This window comes from Vipera ursinii, assembly GCF_947247035.1.
Source record: "Vipera ursinii genome assembly, chromosome: Z".
Taxonomy (NCBI): Eukaryota; Metazoa; Chordata; class Lepidosauria; order Squamata; family Viperidae; genus Vipera; species Vipera ursinii.
Genome location: NC_139517.1, coordinates 83,730,117 through 83,757,419, shown reverse-complemented (window position 1 = coordinate 83,757,419; position 27,303 = coordinate 83,730,117). Strand labels below are relative to the sequence as shown.

General features: G+C 35.9%; 1 protein-coding gene across 1 annotated transcript in view; it reads left to right on the top strand.

The window, feature by feature from the left end:
• The window catches only part of UBE2E1 (ubiquitin conjugating enzyme E2 E1), a 45,899-nt gene extending 19,798 nt beyond the window's left edge, over positions 1-26,101 (top strand). Inside the window, exons 4-6 of the mRNA XM_083376166.1 lie at positions 12,333-12,465; positions 21,714-21,861; positions 25,237-26,101. Coding sequence (XP_083232292.1) covers positions 12,333-12,465; positions 21,714-21,861; positions 25,237-25,334 — 379 coding nt within the window. The 3' untranslated portion in view covers positions 25,335-26,101. The remainder of the gene's footprint in view (positions 1-12,332; positions 12,466-21,713; positions 21,862-25,236) is intronic.
• The last annotated feature ends 1,202 nt before the right edge of the window (positions 26,102-27,303 follow it).

Genomic DNA, 27,303 nt, shown 5'->3' with positions numbered 1-27,303 from the left:
TCAAAAAAATCATTACGCATATACCCACATACACATATATGACACAGAGAAACATCACAATCTAGTTCATATGTATACATGGTAAAAAAAGAATTCAATGAATTTACAAGAAGGATGGCATAAGGAACTAACTTGTTACAGAATCTAGTAGTACTGCTATAAATACTTTGAAACCTCCACCCAGAGGGGAACAACAGAAACAAACCATGAAGTGGGTGTGTGGAGACTGTAATAATGCTCCAAGCTCTAAGCACATAGTATTATAAGCAGTATCTTGAATAATGAGAAGCGAGCTTCCTATAATCATCTTAGCTGTCCTTACCACTCTCTGTATGGGCCTATATCTGAGGCACTGCTATCGCCAAACCAAACAGTGATACAGTTCATTAAAATGCTCTCAGTTGTGCCTCTGTAAAAAGTGGCCAGGACAGAAGGAAAAAGTTATGCTTTCCTCATCCAGGAAATGCAAACGCTGGTTTGCATGCTTCACTATGGATAGTGTATGAAGAGACAAAGTCGGAATGCTAGTTATCTGCACCCCTAGGTATTTAATACTATTGACCACCTCCACAGCTGCAGCCTTGATACAAAGTGGAGTATGACTATGCCAGCTCTTTCTAAAATCAATAATGATCTTTTTAAAAAATATTCAAAACCAGGTTATTTCACCAGTCCACCAAAACCTTTACCTCCTCTCTATAAGAATCTTCGTTATCATCCAAATGATTCATAGCAGATTTGGCACAGCAGTCATGGGTCATCAAGGTGAACAGTAATGGACTCAAAACACAGCCCTGTGGGGAGCTAGTACTCAAAAAGATGAAATTGGAAACTTTCTTTCCAACTCACACAAATTGAGGCCTATCAGTAAGGAAGTCAAGTTATGTTTCACCACTCTGGGGATCAAAGAATTTGTTCTTCCTTAGCAAAGTTTTTTTTTAAAGTTTGGTCATATAGAAAAAGAAATATATCTAAATACATCCTAGATACCAGTATTTAACTTCCTAAGAGCATAGTAGTGCACATATGTAATTTGATATATATACTGTAAATAAATAATGTTTTTGCACTAATAACTTCCCTTCAATTGTTTATAGGCAACCTATAAGGATTAATTTGGATGTTCTAGTAATTTATTCTTGGAAGTGATTAATGCTTCCTTAAAGAATGCTATGCATTACTCTATCAAAGTGGAATTGAATAAATTAAGATTTTTTGTTTTGACAATTAGTGTAAAAGAACTGACATTCTTAAGAAACAGGTATTAGTGGATTGGATAGTTAAAGAAAATAGAAATCTTTAAATCCTACTGCTTGCAGCATTTTTTTAAAAAACCTACTGGGAGACAATGCAGCTTGTGGCATAATGGTGTTATATGGATGTAATGAAAAATTATCAAAATTTTGAACCATCTGAAAATTCCAAATGCTGATCACACAGCTCCATACAAGGATATTGCATTAATCCAAGTGAAAGATGATTAAAGTATGATTCACTATAACAAAGTATCCTAATCCAGAAATGGATATAATTTGTACCCAAGATAAACCTATACAGAAAACCTCCCATCGTCACAGATGCCACCTGCTTTTCAAGCAGAAGCAAGAAACTAGGAGGATCCCCAGATTGTACATGAATTTTGAGGAAATTCACTCCCATGTAGAGTTAAAGGTGAAAAATTACAGAACCGGAAGGGCTTAAAAGACCACAGTGATTCCAGTCTTGCCAGGGTTAGAACAGAAGCCCCATCCAGACCCTCAGTATCTCCAGGTACTCGGAAACCATCTTCACAGTATTGCTTGGTTGATCCAGGGAGAAGATGTTGTGATCAGTCCGCATGAATATTGAACTCATACAATATGATTTGAATATTCATACAACATTACCTTCTGATGCACCAGCCAGAATATCTATTCACTATTTCTAACTTTACATAGCTATCTTTTTAGTCTGCTAATGGAGAAGTTTGTATAGTTCAGTAGCTTGGTGTTTTTCCAGGCCATTAAATGACAAAGGTTTTTCTTTTTCATGTCATCTTTAAGTTACTGTGTAACATGATTAAATCTATTGTGGTCATGAGTCAAGGACTACCTGTACTGAGATACTGCTGGAAAAATACCGTTCTTTCACCCCATTTATCACACAGATGCATGTAGAACTTCAACAAATATATATAGATGGTGAAGTTCTACGTGCATCTGGATGATAGAAGGGGTGAAAGATGGGCATTCTTCCAGTAGCATCTCAGTACAGGTAGTCCTCAACTTACAACTACAATTGAGCCTAATCTTTCTGTTCCTAAATGAGACATCTTTAAATGAATTTTGTGTCATTTTACTATCTTTCTTGCCACAATTGTTAAGTGAATCACTGCAGTCATTAAGTTAGTAACACGGTTGTTAAGTGAATGTGGCTTTCCCATTGACTTTACTTGTCAGAAGGTCACAAAAGGTGATCACATGACCCTGTGTTTGTCTGTGTCCGAATGATTATTTATGTATACATGTGTACCCCGAAGAACTATTGCCTTCTTTTTCTCATTTTTCTATCTTATCTTCTAAAAGAGGTTTCTATAAAAAATCTATTAAGTAGGAAAGGAAAAACAGCTGTACAGTACTTTTTTTATTCATAGTGCTAGGAATACTCGGAAAGTATTGTGCCAATATTATTCCATAATATTATTGCGGTTATTGATAGTTTTGACATTTCTATGTGCAAGAGAACGAATACAGTATAGGTTTTTAGTAGTGAAGAGTAAGAAAACATCAGAGAAGAATAGCATATTCCACAGAATGATTGTGCAAGTAGACACGGGGTCAGATCCTTTTCCTCAGGCTTTTATACGTTACAGCAGACATGTCAAACACAAGGCCCGGGGGCCGGATCCGGCCCGCAAAGTGGTTTTATGTGGCCCACGAAGCCATCCTGGAAACAGTGAGGGAATGGCCCCCACTGCCAAGGCCCTGGCCCAGAGACCCTCCTCCTGCCAGAGACCGTCAGATCTGTCCCACTCCTGCCCAGGCCCCCATGGGCACCCTTGATGCGAACGTTGTAGAGCTGGCCACGCCCACCCAGTAGGCCACACCCACCCTGGCCACGCCCACCCAGTAGGCCACACCCACCCTGGCCATACCCACCCGGCCCCTTGAGGGCAGCCACAATGCTGATGCGGCCCTCAATGAAATTGAGTTTGACACCCCTGCTTTACAGCATGTCCAGGACACATTGCTGTATTGAGCGCTGCTCTTGTGAGGATTCAGTAAGAATCTACACAATTAAAAGGACATGCATGTTGGCCATATTATATGGGATTAATAAGAATAGAAATCTATTTTGTTTTAAATATGCCAATTTATATATCAGTTCTTTAGGAAATTTAAATAGGATATTTCATATGAAATACTACAATATATTATGAATGTATTGGTTTATCAAATCCAAGATACTTCATTTAATTGTATATCAGACTTTCAACTTTAGTCAATTTTTCTAATTTATCAATGAAAGCTAGTCTTCAGAGTTAAACATTTGTTTTTGCATTTTATGTGTGTTATCTTGTGTTTCAGGTTATATTACTTGTTTTCAGTGCTTTCTTAAAGCAATTCCAAACTTTCCTTGGAAGCACATTATTACATTTGTTTTGCGATTTTCTCACATGTGATACCATTCTCAGGCAGATAATTATCATTTTTAAGCTGTCATATGGAAAGGGCACCAGGTTAGGGAGGCTAATTTATAAAATTCCATATGTTCCTTTCTAAATTGTTACTAGCCAGGAAGTGTCCATGCAAACTGTGTGCAAAATCCTATAAAAATCGCTTGTACAATGTTGAGCAAAATCCTAAAAATTAAAAACAAATTAGTGGAATTTAGGGAAACAGGAAATGTAACAGTTCACTAAAATACACTATGTGGGAGCCACTGTGTTCTGAAACAAATATGATGAAAACAGGTACTTTTTAGTGTGAGTAGCAGCTACCTCTAGAGGTTTCATTACATCGCACTTAACATTATGAAATTAATTGTCCAGAGCACACAAATATATAGGGTGAAGTAATAATTGTTTTTAAGAGATACTATTGTTGAAGTTCATTTACAGTTTTAAAATGTACAAATCCAATTCTGAGGAAGAGTGCATCTACTTGAATTGTGGGAAGTATTAAAAATATCAGAGAGAAACTTTAAAAGAGCAAAGGCAGAAACAGCAAAGATTGTGTAGCCTGTCTTTCCAGTTCTGTTTCGTTCTTTATAGTATCAGGGTCACACTTTATGTAAAAGTGGAACAGTTAAAACAGCGACCAAAGACCAAAGCATTTGATTTCTATAAGAGGTCAAGAGTTTGCAGTCATTTGATAGTAAATTTTCTATAATATGAACATTTGCTTTTCCTTCCTCAGACAAAAAAAGAAAATAGCTCCATTATTACCAATATATTTGACTGGGGTAGAAAAGAAGAAGAAAGAGAAAATGCTTTTACTATTAATTGTAAGAGGAATATTGACTCTGAACTCCGACATTGGCTAATCATCAGTCAAGTGTTCCTAATTGCATGTATATTCTTTTAAACTGGTTTCTTTTATAAATGTTGAAAGGAATTTATAAAGTTCCTTAACAAATTAACTTGTTATTTTAATATTTAACAGAGGTTTGTACTGCCCTGAAGGAGTTATTTTAAAATACTACCCTTGCTACAGAATGGTTTCTTGTCAATCTTTTTAGTCAATAGTCTAAGTCGGGATAAGGCAGTTAAATTCCATGTATAATTATTTGAAAGCTCTTAACTGAATTCAGTGGAGCATTGCCTACTAATCACTATTCTCTTTTTAATACTCAAATATTGAATTCAGACTAAAGAATATCAGATCAATGGGATGCAAAATAAACATGTGTGCATGCATTTTATTGAGTAGCATTGTATATAGCTTATTGTGGCACATTTTCTGTGTAGCCTTAAAATTTTGTGCCTCTCCGTATGTTTACCTTGTGCTAACATTAGTTAATTGGACTAATTTAATAGTGATATTTGTTAGTGATATATATCATAAATATATTGTGTCAAGATAGACCCATTTTCATATTTTAAATATAAAAGAGGAAGAGTGCTTAAATGTAGACCTAATTATATTTACTTGTATTTTGGATTGGGGCTAGTGTGTTATATAGTCTAAGTTTGCTTAATTTAGCTAAGACTGAAATCAATAGGATAAATTAAGATAAGAAAATAGCTTTTTCAATTTTATTTGTGTTAGTGTAATCTCTGTTAGTTGTCAACGCAGGCTGATTAAGATGCAAGTACACAATTGTTCAACAAGTTTATCATATCACTTCTTGTGACCAGAAGATGCATAGCAGTATACTTTCGAAAGGGATCTTTCTGCTGCTGGAAATTAAAACATCTCTGATATGCTTATCTTATTAAGCAAATAAAGAGATTGCATTTTCCCCAAAGGCTGTTTATTTTTAACAATTGACAGGGTTACATTGTATGTTACATTGTGGAATCATGCATCAGTTTTACAGAAATGCTAATTGATTAAAATGATAATAATAAATCACTGAGCATTAGTATTTTACTTTGAAATCCAGTGTCAGTAAAAACATTGGATCCAGCTGACCTTACCAAACTAGATAGACTTATATTTGGATTATTTATTTTAACATTTTTAGTAAAAAGTTGCTGAGAAATTTGTGATTTAGAATGGATTAATTTCTACAGCACACTGATTGTTGGAAGGGAACTTAGGACCTACAGAAAACATGGGCTGGCTGAAAGAAACCACATTCGAACAAAAAAGTTACCTTTCACAGGTTTGACTATCAAATTACTTTTTCTAGTGATCATGATGGATAAGGACAATATGATATGCATTTGCTTATTAATTCTTCAAGAACAGCTGAATCCCTTTTCTAAATTGTAACAATATTTCATATCTTCTGCTTCTCTTTTCGGAGATTTTAAATGCCACTACTTGAGCTCATTACTTCTATACAATTTCAGCATAACAATATTTTGTGTTATTTTTGTGAGTACATTATGTTTGAGTGTAAGAGTTTTTTGTCTCCTGATAGGATTCTGAGGAATGCACTGTTAACTGTATGTAAAAAAGTTCAATAAGCAATTGCTATATAAGTGCAAAATTTGTTTCTTACGCAATAAAATCAGCCAGAATGAATGACCAGAGAATCTACTTTTTATGAGTTACCATATCACAGAATCCACATCAGCTACATTTTAAAACCTCAGTTGTTGTCACCTTCTCTATGTTGCTTTAAGACATTTTCCCTGTGGCCAATTCATCAATTTAACTTAATCTTGACAATAAAGAACAACACGGCATTATGAAATGAAAATGGACAAAATGTTGTTCCACTCCATGTTCCATTGTACACTGGATTGATTGGTTTATTTCTTATCTGCTACTAAAGCACAGCAGTCTTAGAGTTTTGGGGTTATTTTTTGTATTTTGAGGGCTATTCTACTTGTGTGTTTGTTTTTATAGGGGATGAAGCTGCAGCTGTTGCTACAATTTATTTAACCAAAAAGTAGTAATGAAGAAAATGTTGCTTATCACTTTTTTTCTAGCAATATAGAAAAAGATTGTAATATAAAATGATCTTGACTCCTACATGACCGTACATTGATTTGCCAGTTTCTTTCCTTTAAATTAATGAAGCTTGAAATGTTTGACTACTAAAACAAAATATAATAAAAGCTCAAATATATTTACTCAATTCAAATGTAAGAAGAAATACCACTGATGAATAATAACACTTTTCCTAGTTCTAGCCTGTCAAAGAATTGTTAACTTGCGTTGTTGAAATCTTCCAAAAAGGGCATAAGACATGCAGTATCATTGACACATAGACCCAGGCTTTGGTCTGAACTTTCCAGTAAGCAGTTCCTTTTTTTGTTTTTTCCTTTAATTTCAGAGATTATACTTTCCTTTTAAATATTACTAGTTGAGCAGCAGAGAGAAAAATATAAACATTAAGCTTAACCCCCCCCCCCCAATGCTCATGTTTTCTAATCAAACAAATTAATAAAAGGCAATGGTAGGGACTTTCACCAATCTGTGGCTTGAGTATCTCATAATAAAAATATAAATATTAGATAATGCAATAATAACATAAAAATGCCATTTTAAAAAAAAGAAGATCAAGCCTCTTTTACGTCAGATTATTTTATGAGGGAACATGAAAGGAGAAGTGATAATTGAGTATTCAAAATAAAGACTATAATATTCATGCTTTATTACCTGCACATACAAATTCTGACTTAAACAATCTATACGTTAAGGAAATTAATGTATTAGAGAAATCAGAAAATCTTCCTAAAAGTTACAAGCTCTACACAGATCATGTAATAACTTTAAAGAAGTATAAGCTGTTCAACTCTCCCTCTCCCTCCCTCTCTCTTTACTATAATTGACACCTTTAGAGTTTTTTATAACATATGTAACAGTTTAATAATCATGTGGAAGTATATTTAACTTACTTATTAAGACTAAAGATTCTACATTTGTCTTTCCACAGGCTTGTCATTTATCTAGATCATTGATATAGACCTCCTAAATCATTGATATATACCTTCTTTAAAATGTTCATAAGTTGCATAAATGTCAGTTGGGAGTGGTGAAGCTAAGAAGCAATAATATATACTCTAACTCAAGGGTGTCAAACTGCCGGCCCATGGGCCGATTTCATCAAACCGAAGCCGCGCTTAGCCCATTGCTGGAAATGCAAAAAGGGTCCTGATACGTCACAACACATGATGTGGCTAGTTTGACACCCGTGCTCTAACTCCATACTAAAGTTGGGAAGTTGAGAAACTTCATCTCTCCTCTTCTCTATTTTCAGCCCTCTTGGAAGAGAGGAAGGGTTTTGAGTAGTTACTATATAGTTGATAATTGCATGAAAATTGCAGACAGAATATGTGTATATTATAAACCTTTACTAATTGGGTCTTTGTTATTTGTTGATTAATGCTATATTTCAAATAATATTTCTTTATTTTTATTTTTAATTGAAACTTAATGATGTTAACAAAAAACACATTTCCTTTTCCATTATTTTTCTCCATACATGCTTTTAATATTTTGCAGTGCTATTGTCTGCAGTGCTATTGCTATTTCCTATAGTTGATAGGAAAACTAAACTGACCTTTACCAAAGAGATTGGCATTTTAACAAAGTATTTTTAATGTGTTTCGTATCAATAGCCAACTCTTCCTTATAGATAAGGAATGATCTGAGGCAACCCTAAAGAAGCGCTTAAGAGACACATAAACATATGATTGGCCTATGTACCATCATATGTTCAGTTTCATCAGTTTCTTGGTTACTTCTGGTTTGTTGTTTTATTTTATTGTGTTGTAAACTTGTATATTACCTCTTAATGACCAAAATGAATTGCTTAGATTGGAGCAATCAAACTAGCACACACTGATAATTCTAATTGGGATACAACATTTTTCAGTAACACTTAGCAATATAATTTTTAAAGGAGAAAAATGAAAAATTCATGCAGAAAAATTCACGCATGTGATTAAGAATAATTAACTTCCTTTTTTTTACTATGAATTCCAGTTGACAGTTCTAGTTTGCACACTCTAATTCTAAATTGCTTTTTCAGAATTCTATCCTAGGAGAGCTTTCTAATGCAACTTGAGGTAATAATTGTATTTTAGCAGTGTAGTAATCCTGTTTAGATAATTCCTTAGACTCAGAGCTGAAAATATTCAATAGAGCTATTTGTAAATTTGCAGGTTAGCTGTGGTATTGTTTGTCTGAACAGATCATGTAAATCAAGTAACATTACAATAATAACATTTTCAAAACATCGAGTAAAGCATTTAAAAAGTATGTATCTAGCCCGTGTGCTGATTGAAATAATTGGTATTCTGAGGAGTAAAAAACTTCTTAAAGTATATTCCTAGGTTAATTTTGTTGAAATTTGGATAATATATTTTGCAGGAAAAAAGTTTCTAGTTGTCTCAACTTTATTCATAACATTTGCTATGGTTATCATCTCCATTTACCACTCCCACTTTTATTATTATTATTATAAAACTTTTATTCATAAAACATAAAACTCAGTCAACTGAACACTCAAATTGACTGGCACTAATGGTTGACACGGGCTGCTGCCAGCATCCTTGGTATCAACCAGGTATCTCCTTAAAATGTAAGATGTTCCGAGTAGCACAGTTTTTTGTAGCTTTGCTGGAGTTATTGCACAAAGTTGCAATTTCTTGATGTGTTTTGTAAAGTTTTTGGACATAGTTCCCAGTGCCCCGATGACAATGGGTATCACTGTTACGTGTTTCATCCATAATCGCTCAGTTTCGATGGCCAGGTCGCGGTATTTCGTAATTTTTTTCAGTTCTTTTTCTTCGACTCTGGCATCTCCTGGTACAGTGATATCAATCAGCTGTACACTTCAGTTCTCTACAACTGTGATATTTGGCATGTTGTGTTCCAAATGGCGATCTGTCTGTATTCGGAAGTCCCACAAGATCTTCACCCTCTCATTCTCGACAACTTTTTCCACCCTATGTTCCCACGACTTTTCGGACATAGGCAAGCCGTATTTTTTACACAATGCCCACTGGATTAGTTTAGCAACTCGGTCATGTCTAGCTTTGTAATCAGTTCGTGCAATTTTGCTGCGCTCACTTATTAAATGTGAAACAGTTTCAGCTTTGTTGTTGCAAAGTTGGCAATTTGGATTGTCAGTAGATTTTTGTATCTTCGCTTTCATGGCATTAGTTTGTAGTGCTTGTTCTTGAGCAGCCAGTATTAAGCCTTCTGTTTCTTTCTTGATGGTTCCCATCTTAAGCCATGCCCATGTCATATTATTATTACTATTATTGCTAAGTAAGTTTTTGATCTAATTGGTATCTGAATGGAGTTTTACATGTTAGTTTGTTACATCATGAAATGTAACTATAAATAATTTCTCAGTATTATTCGGCATTTGGCTTTTTGTTGCAATTCTAGGGGTGGCCTAACTTTTGTGCCCATCTGGGAGAAAATATATATTGCATCATCTATAACCTGAGAAAATAATTAACTGCTAATTAGGTACCTTAGAATCTAAAGTAGTAATTTTGCAACTTATTTCAATACGCTAATAAGCAAGGCTTCTGTTTCTAGTGCAATGTGTACATAGTTCAAGCAAAGCTGCTGAGGCAAATTGTCCTCTTGGGAATGTCATGCTATGTTTCAATTTTGAAGAGTTTTCTTCCCTTTCTCCCCTCAAATGAATATTGATGTATTTTCCCTCTTGAGTCTAACTTAGACCTTTTTTCTTGTAGTTTCACACATAAATGTAATTATTTCATTTCATGACTCATATGAAAATATCATGATCTATTACTGATAACCTTCACTGATAAAGTTTAGAATATAATAGAACAGAAAATGTGTTAGCAAACCCACTGTCAATACTCTTTAATGTGTTTTTTAAATCGGAACTATGACACCCACCTTTATATAGGAACGAAGACCTGCCGACGTTTGGGGAGGTTTGGGGAGGCGCCCAAACCTCCCTAAACGTCGGCAGGTCTGCGCGGAGGAAAGGAGACCTGGGGAGGTTTGGGGAGGTGCCCAAACCTCCCCAAACGTCGGCAGGAGGAACGGAGACCTGCCGACGTTTGGGGAGGTTTGGGGAGGCGCCCAAACCTCCCCAAACGTCGGCAGGTCTCCGTTCCTCCGCGCCCTGCCTGCCTGCTTCTTTCCGCTGCGGAAAGAAGCAGGCAGGCAGGGCGCGGAGGAACGGAGACCTGCCGACGTTTGGGGAGGTTTGGGGAGGTGCGCGCGCACCTCCCCAAACCTCCCCAAACTTCGGCAGGTCTTGGACGGCGGTGGCTTGGGAGAGGTGCGCGCGATCCCGGAAGCACCAAAGCCTCGGCCGCGCACAAGTCCTCGGTAAGTTTTTTTGTTGACTGGAGTGGGCTGAAAAATTCGGCTTATACTCAAGTATATACGGTAACCATTCATTTGCTCTTTGAGATTAGAACAAGTTTCTGTTAGATAGTGGGAAAGATAGTTATAAATAAATGGTTTATAGATCAAAGCTAAACATTCTGAAATTGTGATGGAAACATACAGGGATGTAGTATAAAAAGACAAGAAATATTTAATATTGCACAAGCTGTATAAGCATTTGAAATGTGGATTTACAGACAGCTGTTACATATAAGCTGGGTTGACAAGATCAGAAATGAGGAGGTGATAAGCTGCCTGGGAAAGCCAAGGGAAATCATCAAAACAGTTAAAAAAGAAAAGTTAGAATATTTCAGACATGTGATGCGACGTCCAGAAAAATACGGCATACTCCATTTAATCCTCCAGGGAAAGATTGAAGGCAAACGAGGTCCAGGCAGAAGAAGAACATCATGGCTTCAAAATCTAAGGGACTGGTTTGGACAAAACTCAGCAGCACTTTTTTATGTCGCTGCTGATAAAAACAGGGTTGCCAATATGATCGCCAATGTCCAATAATGGATATGGCACAAGAAGAAGAAAAAGAAGAAGCTGTATAAGCAAAGTAAGGAAGCAAAACTAAATGAATCCAAGATTCCTCCTTAACCTGCATTTTTTGTTAAATTTCCACTTCAATCTTCTCCCTAAATTGCTCTCTGTCTGCCTTGCTTTTATATCATTTTTTTTTACCTTCAGCATCACCACAGATAGCAGCTTTCTGTGAGACATAATCAATGTGGGCTGCTAGTTGTTGATCACTATCTTACAGTATTTGTCAGGACCCACCTCAATCCACATCTTAGGAAATAAGAACTCTTGGGTGCAAGTTTAGTCCAAAAGGAAAACGTTTACTAGGATGGAATCGATTGTGGCAATACAAGACAGAATCTAACAAAGTTACATTTCAATCCTATATAAAGCATTCCCATTTCAGTCCCTCCCCTCATCCATTTGGTCAGGCTCCCATCATTTGCTTAGGTGTCAGGCCCTTTCATGGGAAAGGGAACTCTCCTTGTTTTTATTGTTATTGCTTCTTCCTTTTTCAGTTGTAAATGAAGATGTGATCCAGATCCCCCTCTCCACCTCCCTCCCCCAGTTCAAACATTTCCCTGTTGTTTGAAGATCGCCTTAAGTAACCATCCTCTCCCCCCCCTTCGGAGAGATGGCAGAATCCCCAGAATAAGCACAATGTTCTACCTATACATTTATGAAATATGATATAAATGGATTCTGACAGTATTAATTTTATAATGAATATGTTTATAGGAATTGAGTTACTTTTCATAAATATTTAAGTCTTATTAAAGCTAAACACTGTCAACTTTTTTGTTTATGTTTAATTTGCAGTGCTGGCCCAAAAGGTGATAATATCTATGAATGGAGATCAACAATTTTAGGACCTCCAGGTTCAGTGTACGAGGGTGGTGTTTTCTTCCTGGACATCACATTTACACCAGAATATCCCTTCAAGCCTCCAAAGGTAAGAAATGCACCACATGGTCTATTTAGCTTTTAATGCATAACTTTATGCATCAACATTTTATATACTATTCAGTATAATTTAATTCCCCTTATTATTTAATATTTTTCCTTTCTACAAATGTAGCTCTTTACCTAATGGGTAAGCACTATAGGGATGCCTGAAGCATATACTATAATAATTGTGCAATGAGTTGCACTTGCAGAAATCTCTGTCTGGAGTAGTTAAGGATAGCTATTAAGATCATCATAGAATCATAAGTTGAAAGGGATCTTGGAAATCTTCTGCTGCAATCTTCTGCCCAGACCAGAAATCCTTATAACATGCCGGACAAAGGGCTGCCCAACCTTTGCTTGAAAACCTTCAATAGAGCACCCAGCATCCAGGAGGTAGACTGTCCCTTTGCTTAATAGCTGTCATATCCAGGAAATCCATCTGTATTTTGAACTTGAATTCTGAATGGATATAATAGATTGGGTAACCAGTTGTTATCAATATAAATGTTTCTGTTGATTGTACCTATGATAGTTCAGTATTGCTATAGTTTAAATTATAGATTTATAAAAAGAAATACTGTAAAAGCACAACTTTGTGGTTTTTACATAAATTATTTTTGTAAATATTGTCAAAATCATGAGTTTTGTTGGCTTTCAAATTGCAACCATCCATGGATTTAATTTTTTAAAAACATTTATACACTGGCTTTTCATCTGTTACGATCTACAAGGGAGTTTATTAAAAAATGGAAAATTAAATCACATAAAAGCATAATAGACTACCTAAGAACCAGCAATAATATCCTACCCAATAATCTAGAGTAAAAAGGATAGCAATTGCCTTTTTTTTATAAACATTACTTAATTTATTAGAGTTTTGCTTTCTGAGTCTTATTAATGAGATAATTAAGCATATGTCCCTAAAAAGGAGCTTCACAATGACATGCTAGCATCTTATCTAAATAAGCAGCAGACTCTTGTATGTCCTGATGCCCATGAAATTGAAAAGATTATAATGTATCAAAATGGAGCAACTGTCATTGATTATTATTCTTACCATTTACTTATCACATCATGCAGTCAATGAAATCAATCAAGTCATAGACCAGCATAGAGTGGCCTTCCCTAAAACCAACTTGCTTCTCTGCATGTATGTTGTCTTGTTTCAGCCAGTTCTGGAATTTCCATTGTTTTTGTAGAGTGTGATAATTGTATTGAGGGGACTGAAACCTATTACATCAGACAAAGTAAGGTTCAACCAAAAAAGAATTCTTGGAGAGCACAACATTAACATATTTGAGATAATAAGAATATCAGGTAATACAAAAGTTATTCTTTTCCTAGGCTAGAAAGACCATTGTATTTGTACCAAATACCTGGTTTTTCTTCTATTCGTATCTTATAGAAGTACCACTTTTATTTTTTTTTATTTTTTTTTAATTCCATTTATATCCCGCCCTTCTCCGAAGACTCAGGGCGGCTTACAAAGTTAGCAGTAGCCTTCATCCTATGTATATGCCTGCTTATTAGGGCTTTCACACACACCCCAAGTGGCATTATTACAAAGTCAGCTTAATTGCCCCCAACAATCTGGGTCCTCATTTTACCTACCTCGGAAGGATGGAAGGCTGAGTCAACCTTGAGCCTGGTGGGATGCGAACCTGCACTGATTGCAGGCAGCTGGTGTTACTTAAGGAGGCATCAGCCCACTGCTCCACCAAGGCTCTTTATTTTGCCCATTATGACCTAATATTTATTTAATGCAATCTTGTATGCTAATTTATCCAGTCTTATTTCAAAAGTTTTGTCATTTGAGGATCCATTTAAAGCAGACAAGAACTGTTTGATATTTTTGTTACAAAATAGAAGCAGTACCTTGTTATTCTTGAGTATCTTTTTATTCTTTTATTCAATTACTTTCAAATTCATGCATGGAATTATTGTGATAATTTGAATCATGTCCTTCATTTGTCAGAAACCAATGGATTTACAAGTTGCTTTATGGATTATAAAATCATTGTGTTTGTAAATTTTGTACCTCCTTAATTGTGATTGAAAATACATTTATGTAGTGAAATATCTTCAGAAAACAAAAACTAGGAATTTAGCTAAAATTGTAGGGCCCAGATGCTTTAGGGAACTCAATGGCACAGCATCTGAAATCTTCGTATCCTTAATAGATAGAGCAGATAAAGTGAAACCATTCAGATAAAAATATTATAAAAGTTACATAATATTCATAGTTACATAAAATGAAGTGGAATATTCAATTTTGCCAGAAAGTCCAGTTTTTTAAAAAAATGTAAAATTTATTCCTTATGATTTAAGGAAGAATTTAATACATTAGAAAATCTTATTTGATATCTGTTGGATCTCTGAAAGAAAGTTGTAAAAAGTGGAACATTAGATTTACTTGTGCTCATACTACAGAATATCAGAGAGCTCTTTAATTCATTTGATTTGTTTTTGTCCATCCACAATTCTGTTTTGGTTCAAAGTCGTGGCAAATGTTACCACAATTTTGATAATATAATGACATAAATGTAACATTAAATTATATTTCTAAAATAAGGAATTTGTAATTTTATTAAGAGCTTTAGTTCTTAGATAAATGTAAAGAAAATTATTGTTCTGATAAGGAATGGATTCCAGATATTAGTATGTTATATATTTTTCAAAAATCTTACTCTAAAAATTGAAAGATAAAGCAGTATATTTCTATATAATTTAGTTTTGAGAAGCTTAAGGATTCAATCTCATACTGGTACAAATGGATATTATGTGGATCTTTTTTAATTAGTTTTTTTCTTCCTTTCCGTTACGTTTAATTAGTACAACATATGTAGGGTTTTTTATTGTATTTGCTTTTTTATTGGTGATATTGCTATTGTACTTGTTAGTACAATAACATTTTTAAAACACTTACTTCTGTTGTTAGTATGATGATTCTGAAATTCTGATACTTTGTCTATAATGTTATAGGGGTTTTTTTCCAAGTAGCAAATTCTTGGCAATACCTTCTCCATAGAAAATAGATTTTCTTCCAGAGTCCTTTTACCTGAACTTTTTAAGAAAATAGAATCAGATTACTGAATTGTTTTCCCCTTTTAGAATCACCTCCAAGATTTCTAAAAGAGACTTTCTCTTTCTTATTCATGATATGCTTGATTAGTAAGACTAATTAATTTATCATTAATAACAGAAGAATGCCCAGCTAAAGATACATTTCCTTATTTTGTGCTTAAAGTTATCACTCCTACAGTATTACCATTTTAAAATCTTGGATGATAATGTCTGTTATTATTGGACCCTAAACTCTTTATTTTTCAGAAAGATTGTCAAAGGGATTTTATTTCAAACTTTTGATCACTAAAGTATTTTGGTGCCTATCAACTTTATGGTTTTGTGATTGTTTCTAACTAAAAACATAGGAAAAAACATAGAAATATTCATTTTGTATTGGCCTGTCTAGGTATGCTGTCTGAAGTTATGTAGATTGAAGCAGTTTACTGTTAATAAATAAATAACATTTAACCTAGTATTAGTAGTTGGGCTTTGTTTTGGTTTAATATTAAGCATTAGATTGACATTTGTATTCTTTTTTTCACTTTAACAAAACTCTTCAAATCTTCCTCATTCCTGGTTGTCAAATTGGTATTATCAGCATAACTGGGGTCGTTGATGCTTCTCTAGCTATTTTAAATTCCAATTTCCTGTAGTCAAATATTGTTCAAAAAGTGTTCTGCCTATAAGTTAAATATAGTGATAGTATACAACCATGGTACCCTCCATTTCTAACCCTAAACTATTTAGTTGTGCCATTATTTTATTCTATTATTCTTTTCTATTCTTCGTCATCATCTAAGTTCTTCAATAGGCAGATGATTGAATTCCCACTTTAAATGCTGTTCACAATTTGTTGTGTTCTATGGTCCATTTTTGTTTTATTGATTATTGAAAGGTTCTTTACATGTCTTTTTGGAATTGTCTTGCTTTTCCATCTGATGTTAGTGATGTGATCTTAAGAATCTTTGCAGCCTGGATCCTCAGGATGAGCACTGTTTCCTGCATTAGAAAAAGACATCAATTTTCTCTAATTCTGTTTTCTACTACACTGGCCATTGCCATTTATCACAGAACTTTGGAAAGCAATCCAAGGGGAAGAGAATCCAGCAAATTATTATCTCCCCATTTCCTTTTCCCAGGCTTCCTTTCTAGGAATTAGTCTGGATGCAATCATTTATTCAAAATGAATAATTGTTTTTACTAAATCAGACTTAAAACATTCTAGCTTTCTTCTTAAAAGTTATTGTTTTAATTATATTTCAGTATATTTTAATCTTTCCATAATAGTCCAATGAGGCTATTTACTTGGAATAAGATACTAATGAAAAACTTACCATGTTTCTCCAAAAGTAAGACCCACCCTGAAAATAAGCCCTAGCTTGATTTTTTGGGGTGGGGCTAATATAAACCCTACCCACAAATTAGCCCAGGGATGGGCGTGGCCAGTCTCCCTCTGGGCGAAAATTGTTTGGGCGCCCATGGGGCATTTGGGGCAGCTTCACCCCCTCCCTCACCTGCCACACCTCGTGGCAGCAGCACAGCATGGTAAGCCATGCAGCCTCCTGCTGTGAACAGCTGCGAATGGCCACTGAAGTGGGCCAGTGGCCACGTGGGCTCCTGCTTAATGGGGTGTTGGTGCCACCACCACGAGGTGAGGCAGGTGTCAGAAAAAAAATAAAACATCCTCTGAAAGTAGGACCTACTGCCTCTTGGAGGATGGATATATATATATATATATATATATATATATATATATATATATATATATATATATATATATATATATATATATAAAATTACTGGATCTTATTTTGGGGGAAACACAGTAGCTATCACTTCCATAAACATGAAAGTATGTACACTGTGCCATCAAATTACACTAAAGCTTTCTGATACAGAGTTTAGAAATCACAATAATATTCCATATTGCTGTAAATTGTTGCTTAGAAGAGATCATATACAGTAAGTTACTCTTTCAGAAACTTTTGTCTCATAATTCTCCTACTTCCTGAAGGAAATGTTTTTAGACTTTACCTATTTTTAACAATTAAAAAACAGAAGAGCAATAAAATTATTAACTGAGGAAAGTATTGGGTGCATGTCTTCTAAACTAGTTTTTGGTATTGAGGACATACCATTCTTTCAAGGTAAACTATCAAATATCATAAAGAAAATAACAATCTATCAACTATGTGGAATACTTGGAAATTCAGAAAAACTTTGTAGTAGACTCACATAACTACAGACACCACACCCCTACCCTCAACTCTATAGGGAATGACTAGTTGTGCTAACACAGTGCTTAAACAGGAGAATGGGCAAGTTTGGCAAATTGTGTAATAAGTCACAAACATTCTTGACTAATGTGTACCTCCTGTCATTCATAAATATTTTTGTACTCATCACTAAGTACATAGACATAGTACATTGCATTCTGATAAAGAGAAGAATGTTATCACAGAAAATGCCTTGATCTTTTTTAACGCATCAGTATCTTTCTTCTCCTTTTGTGTTTTTGTTTAAAATATTATTTGAATCTGTTAGGCATATGGTGTTAGCCTACAATGTTGGGTTGAAAATATATTAACCATGATTTTATGTCTTTAAGATGTAAATTGGCCAATGGGTGTGTAAGTGTTCTCATGGCCATAAGAGGGAGCTAGTAACGTAGCTTCTTTCTCTCTCTGAATTCACTGCTCTCTACTGTTACTGTTTTTGCTCTGTTACCTGAACTGTGTATTGACCTCTGGACCGGTAAGAAGACTTTGTATTTTGGATTGCTACTTGGACTGTTTATTTTTGACTGTGCATTTTTGTTTTTACACCACCTCAAAGTAAAATACTTTTTGCTTTTACAACTCAGTGTACTCCTGTGTGTGACTCTTACTGCTCTTAGTACCCTTCCTTGTCTGTGCAACTCTTTGGTAGCACAAGGAGACCTCTGCACAACAAATTCCTTAACAGAATCAATATCATACTATCTTGTTTGTCTATTGCTAGACTAAAATTATGCAAATTAATTTGAGAATGATATTAGAATGCTATGTTTTACCCTTTTTCCTCTATCAAATCAAATTCAGACATTTGTGTTCTGCCTCTAATTCTTACAGATGTTTGCCTATGGTCCTTTCCAAATATAACAATCATCATGTTTACAACAATCACCAGTAAAAAAAAAATGCATTTACTGTATTTTGCATGTTCAACAGTCACTGGTATTTAGTGTTAGACACTGACAGTTTATTGCCACAATTTTAGCTACAACTTATATACAGTAAAAATGATCTTGTTTATATACTTCTTCTTCCAAATTAGATTCAAATGACCAAAATACAATTTCAGTAGAGAATCTTGTATCATACCATCCCAAATGTACAATTCAAAGTTCATTAGTAGTATGCTCTTCAACCGCATGGAAACCTGGATGGTGTATCCATTCTTGCTCCACTTGATTTCTCTTTTAATACCATCAGTCATGGATGGTATCTTTCTGGAACAGCTTAGACTGGTAGTGGAAGGTCATGGTGCTCTTCTGGTTTGCCTCCTTTCTTCAAGACTATTTCCAGTCAATGTTGATCAGGAATGAGAGGTAAAACACTTGACTCCTGCATTGTGAGTCCCTCAAGAGTTGGTGCTTTCTCTACTCCTGTTTAACATCTACATGAAACTGCTGGATGAGAGCATCTGTCACAATGGGATACAATATCATCAATATGCTGACGATACTGAATTGTACGTCTCTGCCATGGTGATGCTACAATCTCCCTTTCTCAGTGCATTGAGGTCGTTGAAGTCTGGATGGGAAGCAACAGGTTAAAACTGAACCCTGACAAGACAGACTGCTTTTGGATTTGGAGCTTCTTGGTTCTTAGAGAATTACCATCAGACAGAACTGATGCATAATCTGGAGTTTCTCCTGGACTCACACAACTCTTGCTCAAGAAGCAGTTAGCAGTCATGACCAGAAGGGCCTTTGCACCAATGTGTATTGAGTGCCATTCCTCTACAAATGGGCCTTTCTCACAGTTATCCATGCCTGGTCATCTCCTATTTGGTTTATTGTGTTGCACTGCCCTTGAAGAGCATCTGTAAGCTACAGTTGACTCAAAATGCAGCAGCCTGCAAGTCCAAATTTGCACATAGGTCACATTTTCAGGAGCTGCGCTGGTTGCCAGTTTGCTTCTGGGTGCAGTTGAAAGTGCTGGTTATCAGTTTTAGACCTTGGGTCCAGGATATTTGATGGGCTGCCTTTTCCCACTTGTATCTATCAGTGCACTGGAGCAAGAAAGCAGGGCATGTTGTGGGTCCCAACTATCAAGAAAGTACATCTGGTAGGATCTTGGAAAAGGGCCTTCCCTCATTTTGAAACTTCATTCCTCCAGAGATATTATTGGCCCCACCTTGTTTTTTTTTCTGCAAGGCCTAAGAAGACATACTTTTATCAGTGGGCTTGGGGATTCCATTTGGAGCCAATCAAGTAGATTGTCTGATTCTATTGTTCTTACCACAGAATTGGGAGGTGGGAGTTCGTTGTGAATTTTTAACTGGATTTTTCATGTCGTATCCTGCCCAGAGTCACAAATCAAAAGTGTAAACAAACACAATTATTTATATGCAAACAAACATACAAATAATTGACCTGCCCTTTCTTTGCAAGGAAAACTGGTAGTGGGGTGCTTTACTTGCATTCCAAATCCTTAGGATTTTTTTTACAGTGGTGTTGTAAATGTAAAGAGTGTGTTGAATTTCTGTAATTGTCCTCCACTAATCAAAAACAGACATACATAGAGTTTAATGATGAGAAAAACCATCTTTCATTCATCCTGCATACCTTTTCCTACCTTCTTTGCTCTTCTTTCCCCATCACATTCCTTATCATAACAGGTATGTGCTGAATACATTAAAGTCAGTGCAATATTTTTCATAAGAACTGATATCTATGCCTCCTGTAGAAGATTTGGGCTAAAGTGTTTGATAATTGGTCCCTTGAGGAAGAATTATGGCAAATCTAAGCACTGTGCATCAGAAATGTAACAAGAAATGTTCTCTTAATCAGTACTTGTAGAAAAGATTACTAATTTCTGCCTTGATAAAGTACCTATCTTTAGAAAGTGGATGTTGCCTAAGTATCCTGCCTAAAGTTGTGAAGAAAATTAGCAATAAATTAATGCTGTAATAAATTTCATCACCTTCTAAGTCTGTGTAATTCTCATGTAATGCAAACAGTGGACACAGAATGGCAGTGGTTCACCATAAATTAAAATGCTCAGCTTTTTTTCTTGTATAATGGCTAGTTGAAAAGAAAGTATAATTTTTTTAGAATAAAATTTAGAAATTATGAAATTAAAGCCTAAAATATAATTGCATTATTTGGTGTAACATTCAGATTCATGAACTGGGAAAATAAGAAATAGCCAAAGTTTTGTACAAGTTAAATCAGTCTCAAAAAGACCAATTAAGGAATGTAATCAAATATAAGATGAATTTTTAAGAATTTCCTCATTATCTGTTGCATATATACATATCTTCTGTCAGCTCAAGAGCAATATTGGATATCATCAGCGACCACATTGCAAAAGTAGGCAATGTGAGATCCATTTTTTTTAAAATTATTGTAAGCTTAAATGGATGTTTTAAGTCACTGAGAGGTTTGAGACAAGCATTTTGTCCTTTAATCTAGCTAATCTCAAAAAGTACAAAACTGGGGCAAAGGTTTGGCTTCTTCATTCAGGAGTTGAGCCATGGGAACCTACAAAGGTTACTTGGTAGAATACATGAAGCATTCTGACCACTAGAAAGTGAACTTTTGCATCATTATATGAAAATCAGATGCAGCAAATTGAACTTCAGTAATATTGACTAGTTTAACTCAGATTAACATCTGAGGATTTTTAAACATTATTGTAAACCCTAGAAAAGCCTTCAATTGATGAAATTAATAAGTGGGGTTTAGTCTTTTGAAATTAAAAGAGAAAAATTATTCGTGAAAATCTGTGGCAGAATGAGAAACAATAGAAAATTGTCTCATGCTAGATTAGTAATTTATCAAAAATTGGAAATTATCCATAAATGGGTTTAGACAAAATCAGCACTTTATATCTGTTGTAGGAAATGCTTGGATCTGAATGAAAAGATGAGAATGAACACAATTTCCTTACGTTTTTTTAAAAAACTTTTCTCACATAGGTTACCTTTCGAACAAGAATCTATCACTGCAACATTAACAGTCAAGGAGTGATCTGTTTGGATATATTAAAAGATAACTGGAGTCCAGCATTAACTATTTCTAAAGTTCTTCTTTCAATTTGCTCACTTCTCACAGACTGTAATCCTGGTAAGTAGGGTCAAAACGAGGGATAAGGGACTGAGAACAGGATCCATGCAGAGATAAATCCATATGCCAAAATCATGAGGAGTTTTTATATTGATTTCTGATAACTAGTACAGGAACATCTCCTACAAGAAGAGTGGCTGCCCTCTAGCATTGCATTCTTTAAGTTTAAAGTATTTAAGAATGTATTGATCAGGAGACGGCAACAGACCTTTTCTAGCACCAAGCAACTCATATTTTTATATAGAATTGAAAATATTTTCTTTTGATTAGAACAGTGCTTTTCAACCAGTGGTACGGGTACCACCTGTGGTACATTGGCACCTGGCAGGTGCTACATGACCTTCCTAAAAAAGTAGCGGGGGAGGGGAATGAGCTGAACCGGTGGCAGCACCGCACAAGCCTGAGTGAGACACGGCTGGAGCTGCAGGGCTGCCAGGGCTGAGCGAAAGCGCCAGTATCAGCGCCAGGCTCCAGCTGGAGTTCGGCGCTGATACTGGCGCTTCTGCTGAGCCCAAAAGAAGCGCCAATCAGTTGGAATGTTCGAGCATCTCCAGGGTCTTGTGATTTACATTCAGATGCTTGGTAACTGATTCATATTTATGATGGTCACAGTGTCCCAGGCTCATGTGAAGTGACCAAAACCTGCTGCAAGCACCCAGCAGACAGCGGAAATAAAAACCAAACACCCCCACCCCACCTCCGCTGGCAATCCTCAACAGGAATGCTCACAACAATGAAAACCTTGGACAGGAGGAAGAGTGCAGCCAGGCAGGCAGTCAGGTGTCTTGCTCAGCTGTAGCTTGGGGGCACTTTTTTCAGTGCCATTGTAACTTTGAACAGTCACTAAGCGAACTGTTGTAAGTTGAGGACTACCTGTAGTTCATCACTTTTTTCCTTTTTTTTTTTTTTGGTCATCAAGTTTTTGACACCTTGCTAGGTGACTGGTGGTACTCAGATGTTGCCATATCCTCAAAGTGGTACAATAGGTGAAATGTTGAAAAGCCCTGAATTAGAAGAGATTCAGCAGAAATATTAACACATGCATTTCTGTATTATAATTGCTTTCCATAGGTTTCTTTATCATCACTGGCTGACCTTCTTTTCCTTGTCCAGCCTTACATTAGGCTAGTCTGTCAACCCATAGGTTTTCCTATACTGTTCTAGCTGCTTCTTGCTAAGGGCCCATCTCCCAAACACAATACACAGGGAGAATCCAATCAAATATGTCTGTGCAAGCAGTCCTTGCTTAATGAGGGTAATTTGAACTGGCAACTCTATAGTTGTAAAGCCCTTCATATGATCATGCCAATTTATAACAGCAGTTGCGGCAGTCCCTGTTGCCATTGTTAAGTGAATCTCACAAGATAAGTTTCCAACTCCATTTTTTGAGTACGGGTTCCCCTCAGGACTATGTCTTGAGTCTTTTACTATTCACCTCGGTGACCCATGATTGCTATGCCAAATCTGCTATGAATCATATTGTAAAGTATGCAGATGACATGGCAGTGGTAGGTCTTATCTGGGACCACAGTGAAGATGCTTATAGAGAAGAGGTGAAGGCTGTGGTGGACCGATGCAATAAAAGTAACCTGGTTCTGAATATTAATAAAGGAGATCATTGTAGATTTTAGGAAGAGCCGACATAGCCATACTCCACTCTGTATCAATGCTGCAGTTGTGGAGGTGATCAGCAACAGATAACTGTATCAATGCTGCAGTTGTGGGAGGTGATCTGAGGGTGCAGATAACTAACAATCTGACTTGGTCTGTCCACACATCATCCTTAGTGACGTGTGCAAACCAGTGCCTGCATTTCCTGCATCAGATGAGAGCATTTTTTGCCATTTTTATGCAGAGTATATTGGAGGTGGTTACTCTTTGAGAGCTGTTATGTAATAAAATCTCATTTTAATGTATGCTGAATAATGTACATTTAAAGTGACAATAGTTATTATTCTATTCTAATTGCAGTGTGTTGTGACAATAGAGTTATTATTCTATTCTAATTGCAGTGTGTTGTGATCATGTGATCGCCATTGCAACCTTCTGCAACTTCCCCATTGATTTTGCTTGTCAGAAGCCAGCAGTGAATTATCACAAATCATAATCGTATGACTGTAGGATGCTATGACTGTCACAATTGCAAGCTGACTGCCAAGCACCTAAATCATGATTACATGATCACAAGAATCCTGTAACAGCCACAACTATGAGGAATAATCATATGTTTCCTTCTTCATCTATGTCAGACATGTCAAACACAAGGCCCGGGGGCCGGATTCGGCCCGCAAAGTGGTTTCATGTGGCCCGCGAAGCCATCCTGGAAACAGTGAGGGAACGGCCCCCACTGCTTTGGCCCTGGCCCACCTTCTGCCAGAGATCCTCAGATCTGTCCCACTCCTGCCCAGGCCCCCATAGGCACCCTTGATGCCAACGATGTAGAGCTGGCCACGCCCACCCAGTAGGCCATATGCACTCTAGCCATGCCCACCCAGTAGGCCACGCCCACCATGGCCAAACCCAACTGGCCCCCTGAGGGCAACCACAATGCTGATGCGGCCCTCAATGAAATTGAGTTTGACACCCCTGATCTATGTCATAACTTTGAGTGGTCCCTGAACATGGATTATCTGTCCTGTCTTGAAGAACAGTAAATTCAAAACAAAACTCAAACAGAATTGTTATTGGTTAGAATGCCATGTATATTCCATTGCATTGACATAACTTCCAAAAATTAATTTTAAAAAACTACAAAATGAAGTTTTTCAAAATCCAGTGATGGAAAAGTGACTTTCTCATTTCCACAAAATTAATAAGAAATGGAATATCCCCATTGATGGTGTTTACACTGAAGGATTACAGTCTTTGTGAGTCATCATTATCTCCAGATTTGCTGTTGTGAGACATATTTTAAAGGACTGACAGAAATGTATTGTATCTATGGAAACACCAGTTGTCCAGCAAGTACCATTATTGTAATAGGTCTTTGATGTGTACGGGCCTAACAGAGATGCAGTGTTGTTAACTACTGTATGATTGCCAACAGTTTCAGCAAGCATGGCTTTTGTTGAAAAAGCACTGTGAAGTCTAGTGGAAAAGAATAAAGGTTTGCCTTTGCCAACATCTGGAAGACCAGATTCCCCTTCCCATTCTTGGCCTGAATGGAAAATGAACTTTTTTTTAAAATCCCATTTATATCCCGCCCTTCTCCGAAGACTCAGGGCGGCTTACAATCTAAGCACAAATCAATGTACTTAGCAATGTACTTAAATTCTAAAATTGTAATTAAAGTCACAAAAATATTTTTCATTAAAGCAATGTTCTAGGAGTCTTCATCATATCTGATCTATTACATTTGTTTTATTTATTTTGCAGCTGATCCCCTTGTTGGAAGTATTGCAACTCAGTATATGACTAACAGAGCAGAGCACGACAGAATGGCCAGACAGTGGACCAAGAGATACGCAACATAAACTGGATTTTTGTCATATCTTTGTGTTAAATCATCTGTGACAGAAAGAGCTGCTTATGATTTTGAAGGGGTGGGACAGGGAAGGGGAGAAACTGAAAAAGAGTAGGGTATTTCTATAACAGAATTTATTCAGTCTTTTATTTCCTGAAATTTTGTTGTTGTTACTTAAGGTATCTTGCTACAGTAGACAGCTAGAATAGGACTAGCATATTTTAAGACTGTCATTAGTTCAGCAATAGTAGCTCTGCTATAGCACCAAGAAGAATGTAAACTAATCTGGCAATTGGATGAGGGTGGGAAAGAATGTTTGGTTGCGATAGATAAAAAATAATAATAAAACAGCTTAATTTATGGGTACATCTATTTGGCATTTCTGTAAAATTTCTTGCAAGAAGCCTTGCAACTTAATTTTCTTTTAGCTTGGTTTTATTTGTAAAACAATATTGGGAATATTTTCCCTAGGGGAGGTGGGAGAGTTTCATATTTAACACATCTTTTACAAGTCTACCCTTTCATTAAGTTCAGATATAGGGGTACAGCTAGATTGTTGTCTCCCCTAGCATAGGAAAAATAGTTTGTGGATTCATTTTTCTATGCCAAGTTACCTTTGTGAAAATAAAGGTTTTAACTGGACTTGGAGCAACCTGTAGTGAAATACCTTAAGCTGTTTAACTGTAAGGCGTGGAATAGGAGTTACTCAGTGGATTGGTTGTATGTTGTGGGCTATCTAAGTCTGCATTTGTTACTGTGCTAATAAAAATATGTACAAACCCCCTACTGATACTTCTTTCTGGAATACATCTATGTTGGTTGTGTGTAACACAGTGGTCCCCAACATTTTTGGCTCCAGGGACCAGTTTTGGAACAAAATTGTCTTCCATGGACTGGAAGAGTGGGTGGTTTCGCATGTGCAACCTAGATCCCATGTATGCATAGATGAAGCTTCACTCAGCCTGGTTCCCAAAACTGGTTCAGTAGCAGTCCAGAACCTGGGGGCTGGGGACCCCGGTATAACAGACAATATAATCTATTCCTGATAATCATACAAAAAACAAGAAATAGTTTCCAGGTCACATAATAAAAAGTTACATGAAAAGACTTTAACAGGTTATGAAATTAAATCCTGGGCGAGAAGGCAGACTTAGTTACCTATCCAAAAATCTGTTATTTTTTGCAAGTTGGATCATCTCCTAAGCATTTAAAGCTAGAGTTTCCCTAGCTGTTCAACATTAGAGCTATTTATTGTGATTTCAGGCCATTGTTGCTTGACATGTTTGGAAGAGGAATGGGAATAGTTTTTCCCTTTTGTCTTGGTATCCATCTCTACTAAAGTGCAAGCATATTCAATATCTCTATCAAAAAAGTTCCTTTTTTCGTTAAATAGTGCCCAAAATATTATCTGAAGTGAACATAATTCAAATTGACTTTCACTTAATAGTAATTGAAGCAGGACAATTCACTAGTGGCCCAGAATGAATAATTCTATAAAATTCATGTTAACTGTGCTTCTTATGATGCTACAATTAAACACTGCCATTCTACAAAATGCACTGAAGGACAACTTATGAGTACACTATATAAACAGATGAGAGCCATTTCAATGTGCAATGTAAATAGAATGAAGTCAGAATCTGTATTCAATCTGTAATTTAAACTAGATATTTCACCCATGCTTTTTTGTTAAATTCTCAAAAGCTTCATTTAAATTAAAAAAAAATGTGCTTAAAATATACATTAGGCCTTAAAATATTTTATTCCTTGATAGAAAGAAAAGAAACTTTGATAAATTTCTATACTGCATATTTTGAGAAATTTCAATCCAATTAGCCACCCACTTTCTTAATTGAATTTTGTATCCTTGAGAATTGTAATGAAAATTGTGAAAATACAAATCTAACTACAGATTCCTTTTAGAAGTGGGTGAGAACTTGTTATATTGTGATAGTATAAAGCCATCACAACTCCAGAAT